The sequence below is a fragment of the Crocodylus siamensis genome, chromosome 1 (assembly GCF_052110815.1).
Source record: "Crocodylus siamensis isolate JL-2025a chromosome 1, ASM5211081v1, whole genome shotgun sequence".
NCBI classification, from domain to species: Eukaryota; Metazoa; Chordata; order Crocodylia; family Crocodylidae; genus Crocodylus; species Crocodylus siamensis.
In genome coordinates, this window is record NC_143395.1 from 204165465 (window position 1) to 204183259 (window position 17795).

General features: G+C 48.9%; 1 protein-coding gene across 9 annotated transcripts in view; it reads left to right on the plus strand.

Annotated features, from left to right (window-relative positions):
* The window catches only part of LOC149873921 (uncharacterized), a 102325-nt gene extending 84650 nt beyond the window's left edge, over nucleotides 1-17675 (plus strand). For 2 of the 9 annotated variants that reach the window (XM_090053012.1, XM_090053021.1), the window contains 3 exons: nucleotides 8217-8365; nucleotides 9952-10255; nucleotides 15019-17675. In XM_090053012.1, the coding sequence (XP_089909138.1) occupies nucleotides 8314-8365; nucleotides 9952-10255; nucleotides 15019-15307 (645 nt within the window). In that variant the 5' untranslated portion in view covers nucleotides 8217-8313 and the 3' untranslated portion in view covers nucleotides 15308-17675. Of the gene's footprint in view, nucleotides 1-742; nucleotides 925-1000; nucleotides 1804-8216; nucleotides 8765-9951 lie in introns of those variants that run through there. The other 7 variants (XM_090052996.1, XM_090053005.1, XR_016443097.1 and 4 more) reach the window with 6 other exon arrangements.
* The last annotated feature ends 120 nt before the right edge of the window (nucleotides 17676-17795 follow it).

The window sequence follows — 17795 nt, forward strand, 5'->3', positions numbered from 1 at the left end:
CCTCTGGGTGGATAGGTGGTGTGGCGTGGTGCTGGTCCAGATGGAGAGGGCGTCCCAAGGAGTCAGTCTTCACTACCCCTTTTATGGGGCAAATTACCTCTAATCTCCTATGGGGAGGGCTTGTCCAGGCAAGGTCAGTCCTGTTTCCGAGGGCTCCAGGTGTTCTTACTGAGCATGTGCAGCCTGGCACAATAGTGGGTTGCCTCATCTTTTGTTTCTTGAATGCTGAGGGTGGTTCCAAGGGCTGGGTCATTGGTCCAGGTATTGGTGTTGATTGTTTGATCATTCAGAGGGAGCTATTTTTAGATGTACTGCCATTGTCTCTCAAGCACCCTCATTCATCCCCATTCATTCAGGAGCCAAGTTACATAGGAGGGGTAAGTGTGAGTCATGGGTTACACAACCGGGCCTGGGGACAGGATGGAGACGTGACAAACAAAATGGAAACTTGACATAACTTATGCTAACTTACATATGTTAGTATATGGAACAGTAAAAAATCAATATAAACATAATAATTATACAATATAAAGAAGGAGAAAAAATAAAACAAATACAACTTGCTACCAAAATAAAATGCTGAAGCTTATCCTATGTCTTAGCTCACTTATACTTATCTACAGGGACTAGAGAGGGAAAGAAAATGTCAGAAATGGTTGGGAAAGGGGAGGGAATGCATTTTAAAAGAAAAAAAAAAGAAAAATGGGGTTTTGCTAAGGAACCCCTGGCAAAACTCTTTCAGAAATCATGGCACCCAGGGTAGATCCCTGAGGATTGGAAGAGGGCCAACAGTGACACTGCTCATCTTCAAGAGGAGGAAGAGGGAGGACCTGGACAACTATAGGCCAGTCAGCCTAACAGCCAACCAAGGGAAAATTCTGGAAAAACTCATTAAAGAATCTACATGCGATATGCTCGTTGAGGGTAAGATTCTAAACAACAGCATGGCTTTATCGTGTTTAGGTCTTGTCTTACCAATCTCATCTTCTTCTATGAACAGGTCTCTTGTCATCTGGACATGGGAGAGAAGGTCGACATTATATACATAGACTTCCAAGTGGCTTTTCCAGGCTGAAGAGTCCCATGCCTCTCAGCCTCTCTTCATAAGGCCTATTCTCTTTCTGTCTGATTGTGTGCATGGCTCACCTCTGGACTCTCTCAAGCTTCTCAACATCCTTCTTGAATTGTGGAGCCCAGAATTGGATGCAGTACTCCAGCTGTGGCCTTACCAAGGCCAAGTACAGCAGGAGGATGACATCCTGAGATTTACTTGAGAAGCATCTATGAATGCAAGCCAGAGTATTGTGTGCTTTACCAGCTGCGACTTCGCATTGTGGCTCATGTTCATCTTGTAGTCAGTCATGACCCCCAAGTCTTTCAACTGTGTTCCTAGTGTAGAAGTAATTAGCTTACTTGACTAGAAAAACAGACAAAGACCAGAAGTGCTGATACTGCTTAATTCAGTTAAATGTTCTGAAATAAGGAATCGTGAACACCTTGGGTTATTCTTAGGTTATCTTGATATCTTGCCCTGTGCATAGATAGTTTAAGTAAACTTCCTAAATTTCTGTGTAATTTACTATTGTTTTGTTTCTCCAAGGTATATTTTTTATCTCTTTCTCTGTCTTAAATATAAAGACGCTTGTAACCGTAGAGAGTCTGAGAAATCCTTTGAAACAGACAAGTGGGTGAATTCTCCCTGTGATCACAGTACAGCCTTAAATAAAGAGAAGCTGGCTCTGTCAGTTCTGATTCAACCACAACGCGAAGTTTGATTTCTTCCACACTAGCAAGCATAGCACTCCTGAGCCTATAAGTATGCTGCGGGTTTTTTTCCCCTGAGGTGTACTACCTTACATTTATTGGTATTAAATGTCATCAGGTTTGTATCCACCCACTTACTAAGTTTATCCAAGTCAGCTTGGATCACTAGCCTGTCCTCAGGTGTGGATGCTATGCTCCAAGGTTTAGAACTTGATCAGTGTGATTCTGACACCAATGTCCACATCGTTGCTAAAGATGTTAAAGAGAACCGGTCTGAGGACAGAGCCTTGGGGGACACCACTGGTCACAGAGCGCCATAAGGATTCGCTACCACTGACTACTACTCTTTGGGTCCAACCTTGGACTGTTGGTGTAGCCAAGGCCACAGTTGGCAAATTTTTTTATGAGGAGGTCATAGGATACCAGATCAAGGGCTTTTTTAAGGTCCAGATGTATGATGTTAATCTCTTCTCCCTTGTCCAGGCGATAGAAGGAGATGAGAATGGTCAGGCAAGACCTACCCGTGACAAACCCATGCTGTCTGTCCCTCAGGATGTTGCCATAAGCCAGTTTATCAAGAAAGGTCTCTGTGATAATTTTCTCCAGAATCTTACTGGGGATTGAGGTCAAACTGATTGGCCTGTAATTCCCGGGTTCTACTGTCCATCCTTTCTTGAAGATGGGTACCACATTGGCCTTCTTCCAGTCTTCAGGTACTTCACCTGAGTGCCACAAATTTTTGCCAATGGTTGGGCTATGACACCTGGCAGCTCCTTGAGTGCTCTAGGGTGTAATCTGTCAGGACCATCTGACTTGAAGCTGTCCAGCCTCTCAAGACATTCCTTTACTAGATCTACACTGATGCTGGGCATAAATATGCCCTCATCCTGGCCATCCTATGCCATGCTAGGCAGGGCAGTCACTTTGGGCTCATGAAAGACTGACATGAAGTAGCCATTAAGCAAGTTGTTTTTTTCCTGGGTGTCTGTTATCAGTTGTCGCATTGGATTCAGCAGGGGTCCAAAGTTACCCCCTGCTTTTTTTCCAGCTTCCTACATATCTGAAAAAGGACTTTTTATTATCCTTTGTATGTGAAGCCAGATGGAGCTCGATTGCAGCCATGGCTTTCCTGATCCACTCCCTGCGGGTACGGACCAGTGCTGAGTACTCCTCCTTGGTGGTCATTCCAGCTTTACATCCTTTATAAGTCTCTCATCTTAGGCGTAAGAGGTCCTCAAGTTCCCTGCTGAGCCAAGGGGGTTGTTGTGCCCTTTTGCTACCCTTCCTCCAAGATGCGATGGCCATCCCTTATGCTGTCAGGATCGCTCCCTTGAGGAGCAACTACTCCTCTTGGACTCCTCTTTCTGTTGAGTCATGGTCCTTTAGGGCCTCAACAATGAGCCTCCTGAGCTTGTCAAAGTCAGCTTTCCTGAAGTCGAGGACTTCTGCATTGCTGACTGACTTACCAGCTTTACGATGGATAGTAAAGGTGATCAGCTCGTGGTCACTATCACCCAGCTTTCCATTGATACTTATGTCACTGATGAGATCATCCCCAGTACCAGGTCCAGCAACACTTTACCTCTTGTCAGCCCATAGACTTCTTGAGTCAGGTAGAACTTGTCCACGCACGTGAGGAAGCTTTGCAACTGATCACATTTGGCTGAGTGCTCTTCCCATGAGAAGTCCGGGTAGTTAAAGTCTCCCATGACAACCATGCACCAAGAGCATGCAGCCTCAACCAGTTGTTCCTTGGTGAATTGCTAGCCCAGCTCTTATTTCTGGTTAGGAGGTCTGTAGTAGACTCCTACCATGGTGTCCCCTGTGCCACGGTCCCCACGTATTTTAACCCAGAGGGTCTCCAGTCATCCTTCCTGGGTGCCAGTGTCAGGGATGTGTAGCTGTCCTTGACATAGAGAGCTACACTCCCACCCCTTTTATCTGCATGATCTCTCCTGTACAGGGTATAGCCATCTATACCTGTGGCCCAGTCATAGATGGAGTCTCACCAGGTCTGTGTTATACCTATGAGATCATAGTCATTCTTGTTTAGCAGGAGGACCAGTTCCTCCTGTTTATTCCCCAGGCTCCTGGCATTGATGTAGAGGCACATAAGTGTCTCACTGGGGGCCCTTGCTTTCCCTACAGATCATTCTGGGGCTAGGGTAGGGGTGGATTCCCTTAAGTGCCTTAGCCTGCTGGATTTTCAAAGGTTGCCCAGTGGGCTTGCAGTGGCAGTAATCCCCCCAAGCCCCAGTGGGCTTAGTTTAAAGCCCGGTCGAGCAGGTCAGACAGTCTGACTGAGAAGAGACTCCTCCCCAGCACAGTGAGGTGGAGGCTGTCTCTCCCTATCAGACCACTGCCTCTCTCACCAAAGAGTGGACTGTGATCATGGAAGCCGAAGCCTTCATGATGACACCAGCACTGCAGTCTTTGGTTGACTACCTTGATCCTCCTCTCCCTCCTCAGCCCATAGCCCAAAACTGGGAAGATTGAGAAAAACACTACTTGTGCCCCCAACCCCTTAAGCCTCGCTCCCAATGCCTGGTAGCACTTCATGAGCTGGCTGGGATTGCTCTGAGCCATGTCATTTGTGCCCACATGGATAAGGAGCATAGTGGTCAGTTGCCCAGATGAGTTTAGGGATACTCTCAGCCATGTCCTCGATATGAGCTCCCAGGAAGCAGCAGACCTCCCAGGCTAAGGGGTTGGGGCAACAGATCATGCTAGTTCCCCTCAGGAGGGAGTCTCCCATGATGACCACTCGATGAGTGGCCTTAGGGAGAGCAAGGATGGTAGCTGTGGGTGAGCCTGCACTGCCAGCAGGAGCTGGCAGCTTTGCAGACTCTACTGGGGCTGCAAGAGGTTTGTACCTGTTTCAAAGCTCAAGAGGGCCAGGGACCTTCATGCAGCAGGCCTTGGGGCCATTGACCACCTTGGTCCAACCTTCTGGCCAGACAGTATGGGAGATCCCCAAGTTCTCCCTTGTCCTGGAAGGTAATCTTGATCTACCCTCTGCCTCCAGGGGGTGAAGGGCCTAGCAGTAGGAGTCTATCTCCTGCTCACCATCCCTGATGGCATGTAGTATCTGGACTGTGGCCTGGAGCTTCTCTATGTGGCAGACCAGAGACTCCAAAGTAGAGCAAACCCCGAAAGGGGAGGTGGCCATGCTCCTGGTCCCATGTGCCTGAAAACATGCCAGGCAGCCCCCATGGCTGAGAGCCAGAGGCTCCCTCTGCGTGCAGCCCAGAACCATGGGTTTCACTTGGGTGGAAACCTCTGAGGTGCCAGAGAGGGACGCTGCAGACTCCAAGGGGACCCTCAGGGTGTGGCATGTGCCCATCCACATTGTGTCGCTGGGAGTCTGGCTACAGATAGGACTACATACCTTAGGGGCTCACTGGCAGAGCCTCGGGCCCCCTGTTCACCCTCCTGTGCAAACTCCCACACTAACTTACGCACTGGGCCCAGAAGCACAGCTGTTTGTGTGCCCTGTTTGCAAGGCTCCAGTCATGTGGCTCCCTGGGGGGCTGGGCCAAGTAGTAGCTGGGGCAGGGTGAGACGCTCCTCAGCTCCTCTCAGCTGCCTCCCCACAGCTAAGCTACACTACTCCCCTCCCCCCATGGGCCCTGCTTACCTCTAGCTGTGCTGGGGGCAGCAGGGTGCTCCATAGCTGCTGGGGGTTGCTGGGGGGCTTCAGGGTGCAGGGCCATGACAGGCTTGCACTCATGCATCTCACGCCACTCCCAGAGCCTAACTGGTAATCAACTATGGCCTGGAGGATCACCAAGGCAAATCCCTTCCTGTGGGTGAATGACTGGCTCCCCTGGGATGGAGATAGGATCAGGATGTGTGCGCTGTCCAGTGCACCCACACAGTTAGGGAACCCCATGGTCTTGAAGCCTTCCACAACTTCCCTGGGGTTCACCACAATGCTCTGCAGTAGCTGGCATACCTCATGTATCACCATCCTGGCCATGCAGGGAGCCACGCTGAATTGGTTCTCAATGAAGTGCAGGCTGGTGGGGGTGGCCAGTTTCATTATGGCCATCCTCTTTTCTGATGTGATGGGGTGACACATGACTGTGTCCTGGCACTCAGTGTGCAGTGACAGCAGTAAGACTATGTTCACAAATGTGTCCCTGCTCACGTGGAAGCTCTCAAGCCATGGTTGATCATCCTAAGTTGACAGTACAACGTGCTCCCACCAGTCAGAGCTGTTTGCATGGGTCCAGACCTTGCAATTGTTGCTTTGTAGGTTGATCCACAGAACCCTGTCAGCCTCAAGATTCACAGCTTCCTCTTGGTTCTCTGACTCCAGCTTATGGTCCATTGGCTGGTACAGCAAGGCCTGAGAAGCTGCTACCCTGTGTTTGTGCTTTTGTAGAAGGTCCATCATAGCCTGCATTGGCTTCAGTAGCAGGAGCTCTACATTATTGAGTGCCTCCATTCTGCAGTTGGACACCTCCAGAGTGTCCAACAGCATTTGGTTCTCCTTGAAGATCCCATCAGGATTCATCAAAGACATGTTGTTATGCAGGACACAACAGTTACTTTTTCCCTCAGAGCATTACCTGCTTGTGCTAAGGGGGTTGAATAGGTAGGGCTGTTGAGTAGGGTAATTAGCAGTACAGCAGCCCTGCTGTTTACATTTCAATTCCTACACACGTCAGGTTCCTGTAACCGCCCCTCCTCTAAAACCCTGGGGTGTTCAATGACCTCAGAAACCTGTGATCTGCCCAGGGCTGCAGATAACAGTGCTTAGCAGAACAATAAATAAACTCTCCACAAAGTATGACCCCAACAAACACCCCCAACCCAACAGAAGCCAAGGAAGAAATGTAGGTGTGAGGTCCCCATACTTTTTGAATAGGTTCCATTAGCACATCAAGAGCTATGCCAGACATCCAGGCACCAGAACCGGTAGGTAATATTACAGTCACAAATGTCTAAAATCTCCCTACACCTGGCTTTCGATACCGTGCTCAGCTGAAAACAGATAAGCGCTGAGCAGAACACTGAAATGACCAAGCCCCAAATTAAGGATTGTTGAATAGGGAGGGACATTAACATTAACAACATTAACTGCCCTGCTCTTTACATTTCAGTTCCTATACACCCCAGATTCCTGTAACCATCCCTCCTCTAAAAACTTGGGGTTTTAGGTTTTTTGGGGATTACCCCTGAAATGTGTCAAGTGCTCAGCAGAAAAAAGGCAGGCAGTGAGCAGAAGACTGAATGAATGAACCCTAAATTCTCTCCCTATCCCAAGCCAAATGGACCCCTAGAAGCACAATGGAGCAACTGATAGTTTGGACAGTGTTGCTGGGGGGGGAGCGTGAGGGTGGAGGGGGAGGAGAGGGTGTGTGCTTAAAGGGACAGAAGAACTGGCAGATTTGATTGATATTTGGGGGAACAAAAAGTTCTGGCGCAGATGGAAAATCAATTAAATAAACCAGTCTATGCAGCCATTACCCAGGAAATTAAGGTGCACAGCCACACTCAGGACTGGGCACAGTTGCAGCAAGATGAAGGCCCTTTCCATCGAGCCATGGACAAGAATTCTTGTTCGGGCCTAGGACATACAATAGCCCCATTCTATGAGCAGCTGTCCTGCATTCTTGTGAAGGATGCAGGTGATGCTTACCACTGATCCTTTGGAATGACAGGGGTGCAGGAGGCCACAGAATCACCTAGCCTGCAAGAGTTCAGAGATTGTCCTGCCACTGCAGCAGGCAGTGCAACATGCACTGCACAGCCTTCAGGCAACCAGTCAGAGGCAGAAAGTGAGTGCTTGCAGCAGCTGGAGGATGGGGACAGCAGAGACAAAGTTGTCTTAACCATGACCCCACTCTCCTCGATGCCTTACCGACAAAACCCAGAGGAGGAGGATGCATTGGATTCCATGATAGCACTGTCCCCAGAATTGTGGGATATGCCAGGAATTCCAGAGACCCAAAAATCGGTGTTGGTACTGGAGATGCCCAAGGATCTATGCCTAGGGACTGCTAAGTTACAGGGAAGGAGCATTAGATCAGTTTGGGTGACTGGGGCTTACACGGATCTAGCTCCACTTTTGTGCCAAGGCCAAATGCGGTGAGGTGGGAGACAGGGTGTTAATTTTGTAAGCAGCAAATATGTCCACTGCTTGCAGTCACATGATGTTTCATTTACATGGGGTTGGACGTGCTGTGCCCACCTTGCTTGGTGGGGGGAGAAGTGTTAATTCATTTAGCAGCAGGAATTTGTGCTGCTGAGAGATGTACAATGAACTCCTTGGTGGACTGGGGAGATAGCTGGGTTCCTGGATAATCATCCTTTGTGCGTGGCTGCATTCATTTGCCAAGTGGGAGGGATGCTGTTTGGTGATCACCAATACTCCATCCACTACAGGGAGCAGGGATGAGATTTTTTACCACGAATACCATTTTTTTCCCCATTCCTGTTACCAGCTACTGCATCCGCTGGATTTTTGATGCATGTGCTTGAAGCATGGACATCAGCACAGACCAGATCTGAGTGAATGCATGAACACCACTTCAGGCTGCGATGGTCAAGAGAATTCATGATGGAGGCTTTGGTGGCAGCCTTGGAATTACAAGTATGGTTCACTGATAAAGAGTGGGACAAACTCCAGGAGGTGTATAGAAAGGTTGAAGAGCAAGAGGCAGCAGCTCACCATGACATCATGGCCAGCACAAGGGAATTCTGACCTGGCTAGACAGTGCTGTCAGGATATCCCAGACCTAGTGAATGGAGGGCATGTTTAGAGAGGAGCTCCTTAGCTGTGTAACCCCGGATCCCATTCATGACCTGCCCCCCCACCCCGGATCACCCATGCGACATCCACTGTGCATGCCCCAAACCATGAGCTGACCCTCATAGAAACCCCTATCCATGACCAGCTCCCCATAGTGACAACCTCAGAGACAGCCACTGTGCCTGCGAGTGAAGGGTGCCCCTACTCTAGCAAGCAAAAGAATGTGCCACTATGCTTTAGGGACGAAGGGGAGGGTGAGACATAGGTGGGATGGGGGGCGGGGGGGAGAAGGGCCTATGATGGGTGATGGGTTTTTATTTGTTAGTGCTACTGCTTCTGTAGGAAATCAGGGAGTGGGCATTGTGTTCCTGCATTATTTCAGTTCTGCTTTGGTTACTGACAATAAAGTAGATTCTTTCGTGAAATTAAAATGAATTTTCATCCATGTCTGTCTGCTATAATGGGAAGGGTTGTAGAGGCATGGGTTGTGGGGAGGAGGTAAGCCAAACCAAAGAAGACCAGGCTTGTTTCAGACACATTGCACTAATGAAAGAGTACGTGCCCGACTCTGGACTAAGTGGGTAGAGGGCATTTGCCAAGAATATGGGTACTTCAGGGTAATTGGGGGTGCTGCACAGAGCCTAGTCGGACACTGGATGGATGTGGCGGGGAGAGATTATTGCCAACTAATGGTCAGTGTCAAACTAGTGAGGGAGTACTTAGAGCGGCTGAGTGTATTCAAGTTGGCGGACCAAATGGACTGCACCCAAGAGTGCTGAGGGAATTGGTTGGAGTAATTGCAAGACTGTTGGTGAAGGTATTTGAAGACTCATGGTGCTCAGGAGAGATCCCAGAAGACTGGAAAAGGGCCAATGTAGTGCCAATCTTTAAGAACGAAAGGAGGGAGGGTCCAAGAAACTATAGGCCGGTCAGTTTGGCCTTAATACTGGGTAAAATTTTGGAAAAAATTATCAAGAAGTCCGTTTGTGAGAGACTGATAGAAAGCATGATGCTTAAGGATAGCCAACATGGTTTTGTTGGTGTCACTGGGCATAACCCTGGGTAACTCAGAGGGATGGAAGACCACGAGTGTTGAGGAAGTCCTTCTGCTCCAGGCTCAGATGAGCCAAAGCCCCACCTTGCCCAACCTTTGCAACCCTTTCTTTCGCGCCTGCAATCTCCTGTCCTTCTGGAAAGCAGGCGAGCTAAAACTGTTATCTGTGGAATGCAAGGGCACCGCTCGGAGAGAGAAAGGAGGAGGGAAAGGGGAGAAAGAGGGGGGCCAGCTGGTGGAAAATCATTGACAGTGAAACTGACCGGGGTATAAAGATCTCGCTGTTGCAGGGTTAGGTGTGCAGTATTTGAGACAATACAGTCTCCCTGTGCCTTTTACTTGAGCTCAAATAAACTGTCTGCTTCTCCCCCAGTGTGTTTATTTGGCGTGACGCACACCGGGCAACGAACCCAATTGTTGCCTCCCTCGGGCACCTTGTGCCGGCAACAGTTTTGGCGCCCAACATGGGGCTCGAGGCTAACATTTCGCCTTGCCCAGATCCCTCCTGGGGTCGATGACTTGCGGCAACAACCGATGCCCAGCGCGTACCGGTGGTTTCATCGGGGGCCTCGGCAGAGACGTGGTTTGATCGACCCCGGAGGGCACAACGGTGCAACGTGCTCTAATAGTGGAGAAGCGATCGTGGGCGACGGTGTGAAACCGGTCCCTTGGATAAGGTAGGATAAGCTCAGAGCATTGTCTGTTAAGACCTGGGGATGCCCAGTGTCTCCCTGTAGGACCTGGGGACGCCCAGTGTCTCCCTAGAGTATGGGCAGGGACAGAGTACAGTTGGCAGGGTACGGTGTACACCCTTAGAATGCATTCTGACTAATTGGAAACTGTTTAAGTCAGATCTAATGACTAAAAATGATCTTAAAAGGTTCTGTACAGTGGAATGGCCTCAATATCAACTGGAGGATCAGGAAAGGTGGCCTCCAGAAGGGTCAATTAACTACAATACAATTCTCCAATTACTCCTGTTTTGTCAGCAGACGGGTAAGTGGAATGAACATTTGTATGCACAATTGTTTATGGCTTTATGGAACAAGACAGATATTTTGCAGAAGTGTAATTTGACTCCGACAGGATCAATAGTTGTTAGTGTTGAGTCTCAGCATTCCCCCCCGCACTACTGTAATGCCAGAGTCGGCGTCCCCTTCGGCTTTAACACCTCCACCATATAAAGGTCAGATGCCCCCAGTCCCAGAGATCCCTCCCTCAGTGGGATTTTATCCTTTACTTACTGAAACTGTAATAGCCCAGCCTGGGGCAGATGGGCGTGCAGCCCAGACCATGCAAGTATACACCCATGTACCTTTTAACCCAGTGGACCTGGTGGCTTTTAAAGCACAGGCTGGAGAATTTTCAACTAGCCCGAGTAAGTTTATCTCTGTCTTTGAGGGATGTTTAGCTAGTCACAAGCCTGATTGGGACGACTGTAATGTCCTTAGGTGAACCTTATTATCTGAAGTAGAGCAGAATCAAGTTATTTCCAAAGCAAGGGAGGAAGCACAGCAGAGGCATGAAAGGGATCCTGTCAATGTTCCTGTTCTGGCAGATGTGGTTCCCCTAGCAGACCCTAGATGGGACCCTAACAATCCTGTGGATCATACCCGTCTTACCTCTTACAAAGAACTACTTATGCATGGGCTCAGGCACTCGGCTGTCCGACATAATAACTGGGCAAAGCCATATGAAATAGTACAGGAGCCGAAGGAAAGTCCCATTGCATTCCTACAGCGCATCCGGGATGCCATTCGGCAAAATACCAATGCAGACCCTGATGATCAGGCGATGGAGGCAATTATAAAGGGTATTTTTACCAGCCGTGCAGCCCCTGATATAAAGAGGAAGTTACAAAAGAAGGAAGACTTAATGGGTATGTCTGTAGCACAAATCCTGGAAACTGCAAACAGGGCGTATACTCTCAGAGAAGGAGAAAAGGACAAGAGACAAGTTAGAATGCTAGTAGCAGCAGTACAGGCTGGAGTCAGAGAAAGGCCACAAGAAGGTGGGAGAGGCAGAGGTATAAGGGGTCATGGGTGCGGGCGCCCTGGCCCACAAGAAAGACGCCTGGGATGGAACCAGTGTGCCTTATGCTGGCAAGAGGGACACTGGAAGAATGACTGCCCAGAGAAAGGGAGAGACTGCACTCCTGTAATGACAGGTGAAGGACAGGAGTAGGGGTGTCGGGGAAACGGACCACCCCACCCCTGGAACCCCGAGTAAAAATGCGGGTGGGAAATTCAGAAATTGATTTTTTGATAGACTCCGGGGCAGCACGGACCGCTTTAAATCAACCTCTTCAACTTCCCGTAGCGGACTCTCTCACTGTGGTGAGTGCCACGGGAAAAAAGACTCAGTGCCCAGTGTATGCTCCTGCAGAATGTGCTCTGGGAGACCGGGCTCTCTCTCACAAATTGGTCTACCTTCCAGATTGCCCAACACCCCTGCTAGGACGAGACCTGTTTTGTCGATTAGGTGCATCACTGCATTTTACCCAGGATGAAATAACCCTCACATTGCCCCCTGAAAATGCATGGATAATGACCCTCGCGGTTGAACTCTCAGCCATGAACGCTCCCCCGGAGTGGAACCAGTGGGAAGACCAGGTATACCCTTTGGTGTGGGCAGAGGGGGTCCCTGGAAAGGCTACACATCAAACCCCATTAATATCCAACTACTGCCAGGAAAAGGTCCAGTACGAATCAAGCAGTACCCAATCAAAAGGGAAGCCAGAGAGGGACTGCAGGAGACTATAGACTGTTTCCTAAAGTACGGCATACTGCGAGAGTGTCAGTCAGCCTGGAACACTCCTATCTTGCCGGTACTGAAGCCTGATGGCACATATCGACTGGTGCAGGACCTAAGGGCGGTTAACGAACGGGTTAAAACTATTCATCCCCTCGTCCCAAACCCGTATACCTTGCTGGCCTCCGTAGGGGGGCAGTATACTCATTTCTCAGTTCTTGATTTGAAAGACGCTTTCTTTACGATTCCAGTTGACCCCCCCTCTCAGGAGATATTCTCTTTTGAATGGGAGGACAGAAAGAGGGTTAAGAAACAACTTTGTTGGACAGTATTAGCCCAGGGATTTAAGAACTCTCCTACCCTTTTCGGCCAGTCCTTAGCTAAAGACTTGGAGGAGTGGAATAATGAGCATGAAGTTCTCTTGTTACAATATGTGGATGATTTATTAATTGCTGCCATAGATTTAAACTCCTGCCTTAACGCCACGGTAAGCCTCCTGAACTTTATTGGGCTTCGAGGGTATCGGGTGGCTCGAAATAAAGCTCAAATTGCTCTACCCGAAGTACGATACCTGGGATTTCACATAAGATAAGGGGAGCGTCAGCTTTCAAGCGAGCAAAAGGAGGCTATATGCCAGGTTCCCATCCCAAGCAATCATAAGCGGCTCAGGGCGTTCCTCGGCATGGCAGGTTTTTGCAGAATATGGATCCCTGAATTTGGACTATGGGCAAAACCACTATATGACTGTGTGAAAGGGGCAGACCATGACCCCTTTTATTGGACTCCAGAAGCCGACAAGGCATTTAAGATACTAAAAAGGAAACTAATGGAAGCCCCCGCCCTGGGGTTACTGGACCTTTCTAAACCTTTCCAATTGTATGTGCATGAACGAAAAGGGATGGCTCTGGGAATGCTTACTCAATTGTTGGGGGCATGGAAACGTCCCGTTGCTTATTTCTCCAAACAGCTTGATCCAGTTGCCAAGGGATGGCCAGTGTGTTTACGAGCAGTTGTGGCAACTGCCCTAATACTTGAGGAAGCTGAAAAGTTAACGCTGGGAGGAGTCGTGCAGGTGTATACCCCACATATGGTCCAGGCTCTGCTGGACGCGAAGCGGGGTCTCTGGCTCACCCAGGCTCAAGTGGCTCGGTACCAAGCTAAGCTGTTGGAGAACCCTGAAGTAACTCTGCAGCCCTGCCCCTCCCTCAACCCGGTTACTCTCTTACCTGAAACGGAAGAACAAGAGCATGATTGTTTAGACATCATAGATGCACAGTACCCCAGCCGTCCAGACCTACAGGATCAGCCACTTCTGAATGCTGATTGTGAGTGGTACACTGATGGCAGTAGCATTGTTGTAGAAGGGCAAAGGAGGGCAGGTTATGCTGTTGTGACCCTCTATGATGTTGTTGAGGCCAAGGGTTTGCCCGCCGGAACATCTGCTCAACTTGCTGAACTGGTGGCCCTGACCCGGGCGCTAGAACTATCAAAAGGGAAACAAGTCAACATCTATACCGACTCTAGGTATGCTTTTGGAGTACTGCATGCCCATGCTGGCCTATGGAAACAAAGGGGACTGCTGACAGCCCAAGGCTCCCCAGTGAAGCATGGACCCCAAATTCTCCGACTCTTGGAAGCTGTTCAACTTCCCTCGGAAGTGGCAGTAATGCACTGTAAGGCACATCAGAAAGAGGATCAAGACGTAATGCCCGGGCAGACAGAGAAGCTAAAATTGCTGCCACCCTGAGGACACCGAGACCTGCTGACATCCCTATGCATGCTCTCATTCCATCAGTGGGGGAGCTCCCGGATCCCCAGTACTCGTATGAAGAAAAAGAACTAGCCGACAAGCTTGGTCTCCAAGAAAAGAAGGGATGGCTCTGCTCCACGGCCGGGAGGATCCTCCTACCAAAGAGCCTGACCCAGCCGGTGTTGCAACGGCTACATCAAACTACACACGCTGGAAAAGAAGCTCTCACTCAGTTGGTGAACAAATATTTTCTAACCTCTGGACTTCGACCTCTGGCCTCCCAAATACAGGCCAGCTGTTCGATTTGTCAAAAGAATAACCCTCGACCCAGTCTCTCAGCACCTCCAGCCACTTTGGAACCTACTCCAGGCCCCGAACTGGTTTGGCAAATAGACTTTACTGAGTTCCCCGAACTCAAGGATTTATGTATCTCCTTGTTATAATAGATCGATTCAGCGGATGGCCTGAAGCCTTTCCATGTCGCAATTGTACAGCCAAGACTGTAGCTCTAAAATTCGTCAGGGAAGTTATTCCCCGCTTCGGACTTCCCCAGTGGATGGAATCTGACAACGGAACACATTTCACTTCAAAGATCATCCAAAACATCTCAGATGCCTTACAGATCCCCTGGAAACTCCACACTGCATGGCGACCACAAGCTAGTGGTGTAGTAGAATGTACAAATCAGACCCTCAAGCGTCATCTATCAAAGATCTGCCAGGAGGCCTCTCTGCGATGGCCCGATGCTTTGCCCCTTGCTTTGCTTCGTATCCGTGCCCTCCCCAAGGGAAGATTAGGGCTTAGACCCTTTGAGATTATGTTTGGAAGGGCATGGCCTATGAACGGGACGCCGGTTCTAGCAGGGGAGTGGGAAATAGGATGTAGTATTTTGTCAAGGTATATGTGCTCTCTGTCTGCTGTTCTTTCTTCTCTCCATAGGTATACTAAAGACTTGCAGCCTCTTCCGTTGGATGCTCCAGTCCACTCATTACAACTGGGAAATTCCATGCTCATTCGTACCTGGAAGAATGAGCCCCTCCAAGAGAAGTGGAAAGGACCTCACACTGTTCTACTAGTTTCCCACACAGTGGCAAAGGTCGACGGACACAAGAACTGGATTCATCACTCTCGTCTGAAACCGGTGCCTACTCCACCTGAGGAACAGTGGACCGTCCAGCCCCCTGACGACCTGGGACTAAAGTTGCTATTTAAAAGGGAAAAAGTTTAGAATTGACAGTATGAATTCTAGTTTAAGTTTCAAGACTACTGTAACATTTTCCCTTTCCATTGTAAGCTTTCTTTTCCTGCTACCTTCTGCTGCATTCTCTTTACATGCAGGATGGGGAGGGGACCCAGCAGACTTCGTTACAAACACCTACGAAGCATTGAAGGTTACTTTTGCCAGTGAGTTTAACATATCTAACTGTTGGATATGTTCCCAAATCCCTTATCACGCTGCAGGACTCCCATGGCGAGCTATTCCTAGTAACTGGTCAGATATCTGCCAGGAAGAAATAGCCATTAATATTACAAAATACCATGACTCTATCTTTAACCCCTCAGTATACCCCTCCATACCTGGAATCGCTCCTGGGCGACCACACTTAGCTAGCAACTGTACCAAAGAGGCTCCTTTCAGTCTCTCCAATTCCTCATAGAAGCCAGAGTGGAATGACTCCTATATCCCCCAGCCTATCCGCTTACGTTTAGTTCCCCCTGGGCTGCTTTGTTATACTCAAAATGAAACCACGAACCATACTTGGTTCGCCGGCAATAGTTCATGCCAATATTATCTCTCTCCTGATCAAAACATACCCATGCCTTTGTATAATAGCTCTGGTTGTGACACCGGCGAAGGCTTGTTTTTCTTTACACCAGATCAATCCAGTCGAATGCGAGAGGGGCTTAATGGAATGGTGGGAAATGGGGAAACTTTCTGGATTTGTGGTACCTCGGCCTACAAATGGCTACCTGATGGCTGGTATGGAAGTTGCTACATAGGGTTTCTTGCCCCTCCTCTTCGAGTTTTAACCCATCCCCCCCGGCCGCCCAAGACGCCAGAGATCCCTCTATGCAACTCCGCCACCTCTTAGTGAGGGAGACCGATTTGGCATGATCCTTCTCCCGGCATATGGAGTAGGCCGGTTAGCCAAGCTGTATCGTCAACTTTCTATGTTCCTTACAAAATTTGCTAATGACACTTTAGCTATTGAAAAGAGCCTTAACTCCGAGATTTATCAACTTAGTTTATTATCTCTTCAAAACCGTCAGGCCCTAGATTATGTTTTAGCTTCTCAGGATGGGGTATGTGCTTTAATTGGGAATGAATGTCGTACTTATGTCCCAGAAAATTCCCAAGGTATAAACAAACACATTTTGTCAGCTGAACAGGCTTTTGAGTTGTGGAAAAGTCAGGAACGTGAACCCACTGTCTTTGATTCTCTCTGGAGCTGGTTGCCCAACCTCGGAGGCCTAGGAGCGGGCATCCTTCACCTCCTGATCACCAGTGTTGTGTTATGTTTAATTACTCTCCTCTTATTTGCGTGCTGTAACGCCCTCCTGCACAAAGTCTGTGCATCCCCCTCCCCAAGTGCCTCATTATACCCTTGCATTGAAGATTCCAATCCTCAAACACTCAATCACTTTTTGTCTTCAGAATATGAGAAAACTCAGCCAAAACTTTGTTGAGTATTCTCAAAGGGGGGAGCTGTTGGTGTCACTGGGCATAACCCTGGGTAACTCAGAGGGATGGAAGACCATGAGTGTCGAGGAAGTCCTTCTGCTCCAGGCTCAGATGAGCCAAAGCCCCACCTTGCCCAACCTTTGCAACCCTTTCTTTGGCGCCTGCAATCTCCTGTCCTTCTGGAAAGCAGGCGAGCTAAAACTGTTATCTGTGGAATGCAAGGGCACTGCTCGGAGAGAGAAAGGAGGAGGGAAAGGGGAGAAAGAGGGGGGCCAGCTGGTGGAAAATCATTGACAGTGAAACTGACCGGGGTATAAAGATCTCGCTGTTGCAGGGTTAGGTGTGCAGGATTTGAGACAATACAGTCTCCCTGTGCCTTTTACTTGAGCTCAAATAAACTCTGTCTGCTTCTCCCCCAGTGTGTTTATTTGGCGTGACGCACACCGGGCAACGAACCCAATTGTTGCCTCCCTCGGGCACCTTGTGCCGGCAACAGTTTTGTTTTGGGCAGGTCATGTCTGACCAACCTCATCTCTTTCTATGGTCAAGTTGATGCATAAACTGTGGTTCGTTTCTCTGGAGGCTCGCAAAAATCACAGACACACACTCATCAGCCGGTATAAAAGGTTGTATTTGTTTGCAAACAAAGGTCAGAGCAGAGTCAGGTACTCAGATTACTCTGACCAAGCATTGGTATTTGCAAGTGGAATTTATCTTCTCTCTCCTGAGCACGTGTGCAGACACCGGAACTCTTGCAGCTACTTCCGTTTCATACAAGCAAACATGTAGTTACATCATTACATACATCGCATGTATAGTATAATTAGCTACTTAAGTATACAGGGCGGAGAGGTAAATATGCATCAGCTAATTAAGCATGCCCAGAAACTACAACAGGTCGCCAAGAGTTCAAATCCCCCCCCCCTTTCAAGGACACAGATAATTGAATTCCAGCTTCTGTAATCAGCATGAGAAAGACTAGGGAGAAGCTGGGGGAGGTAAGAAACCTTGAGTAGCATTCCTTCCTATCAAG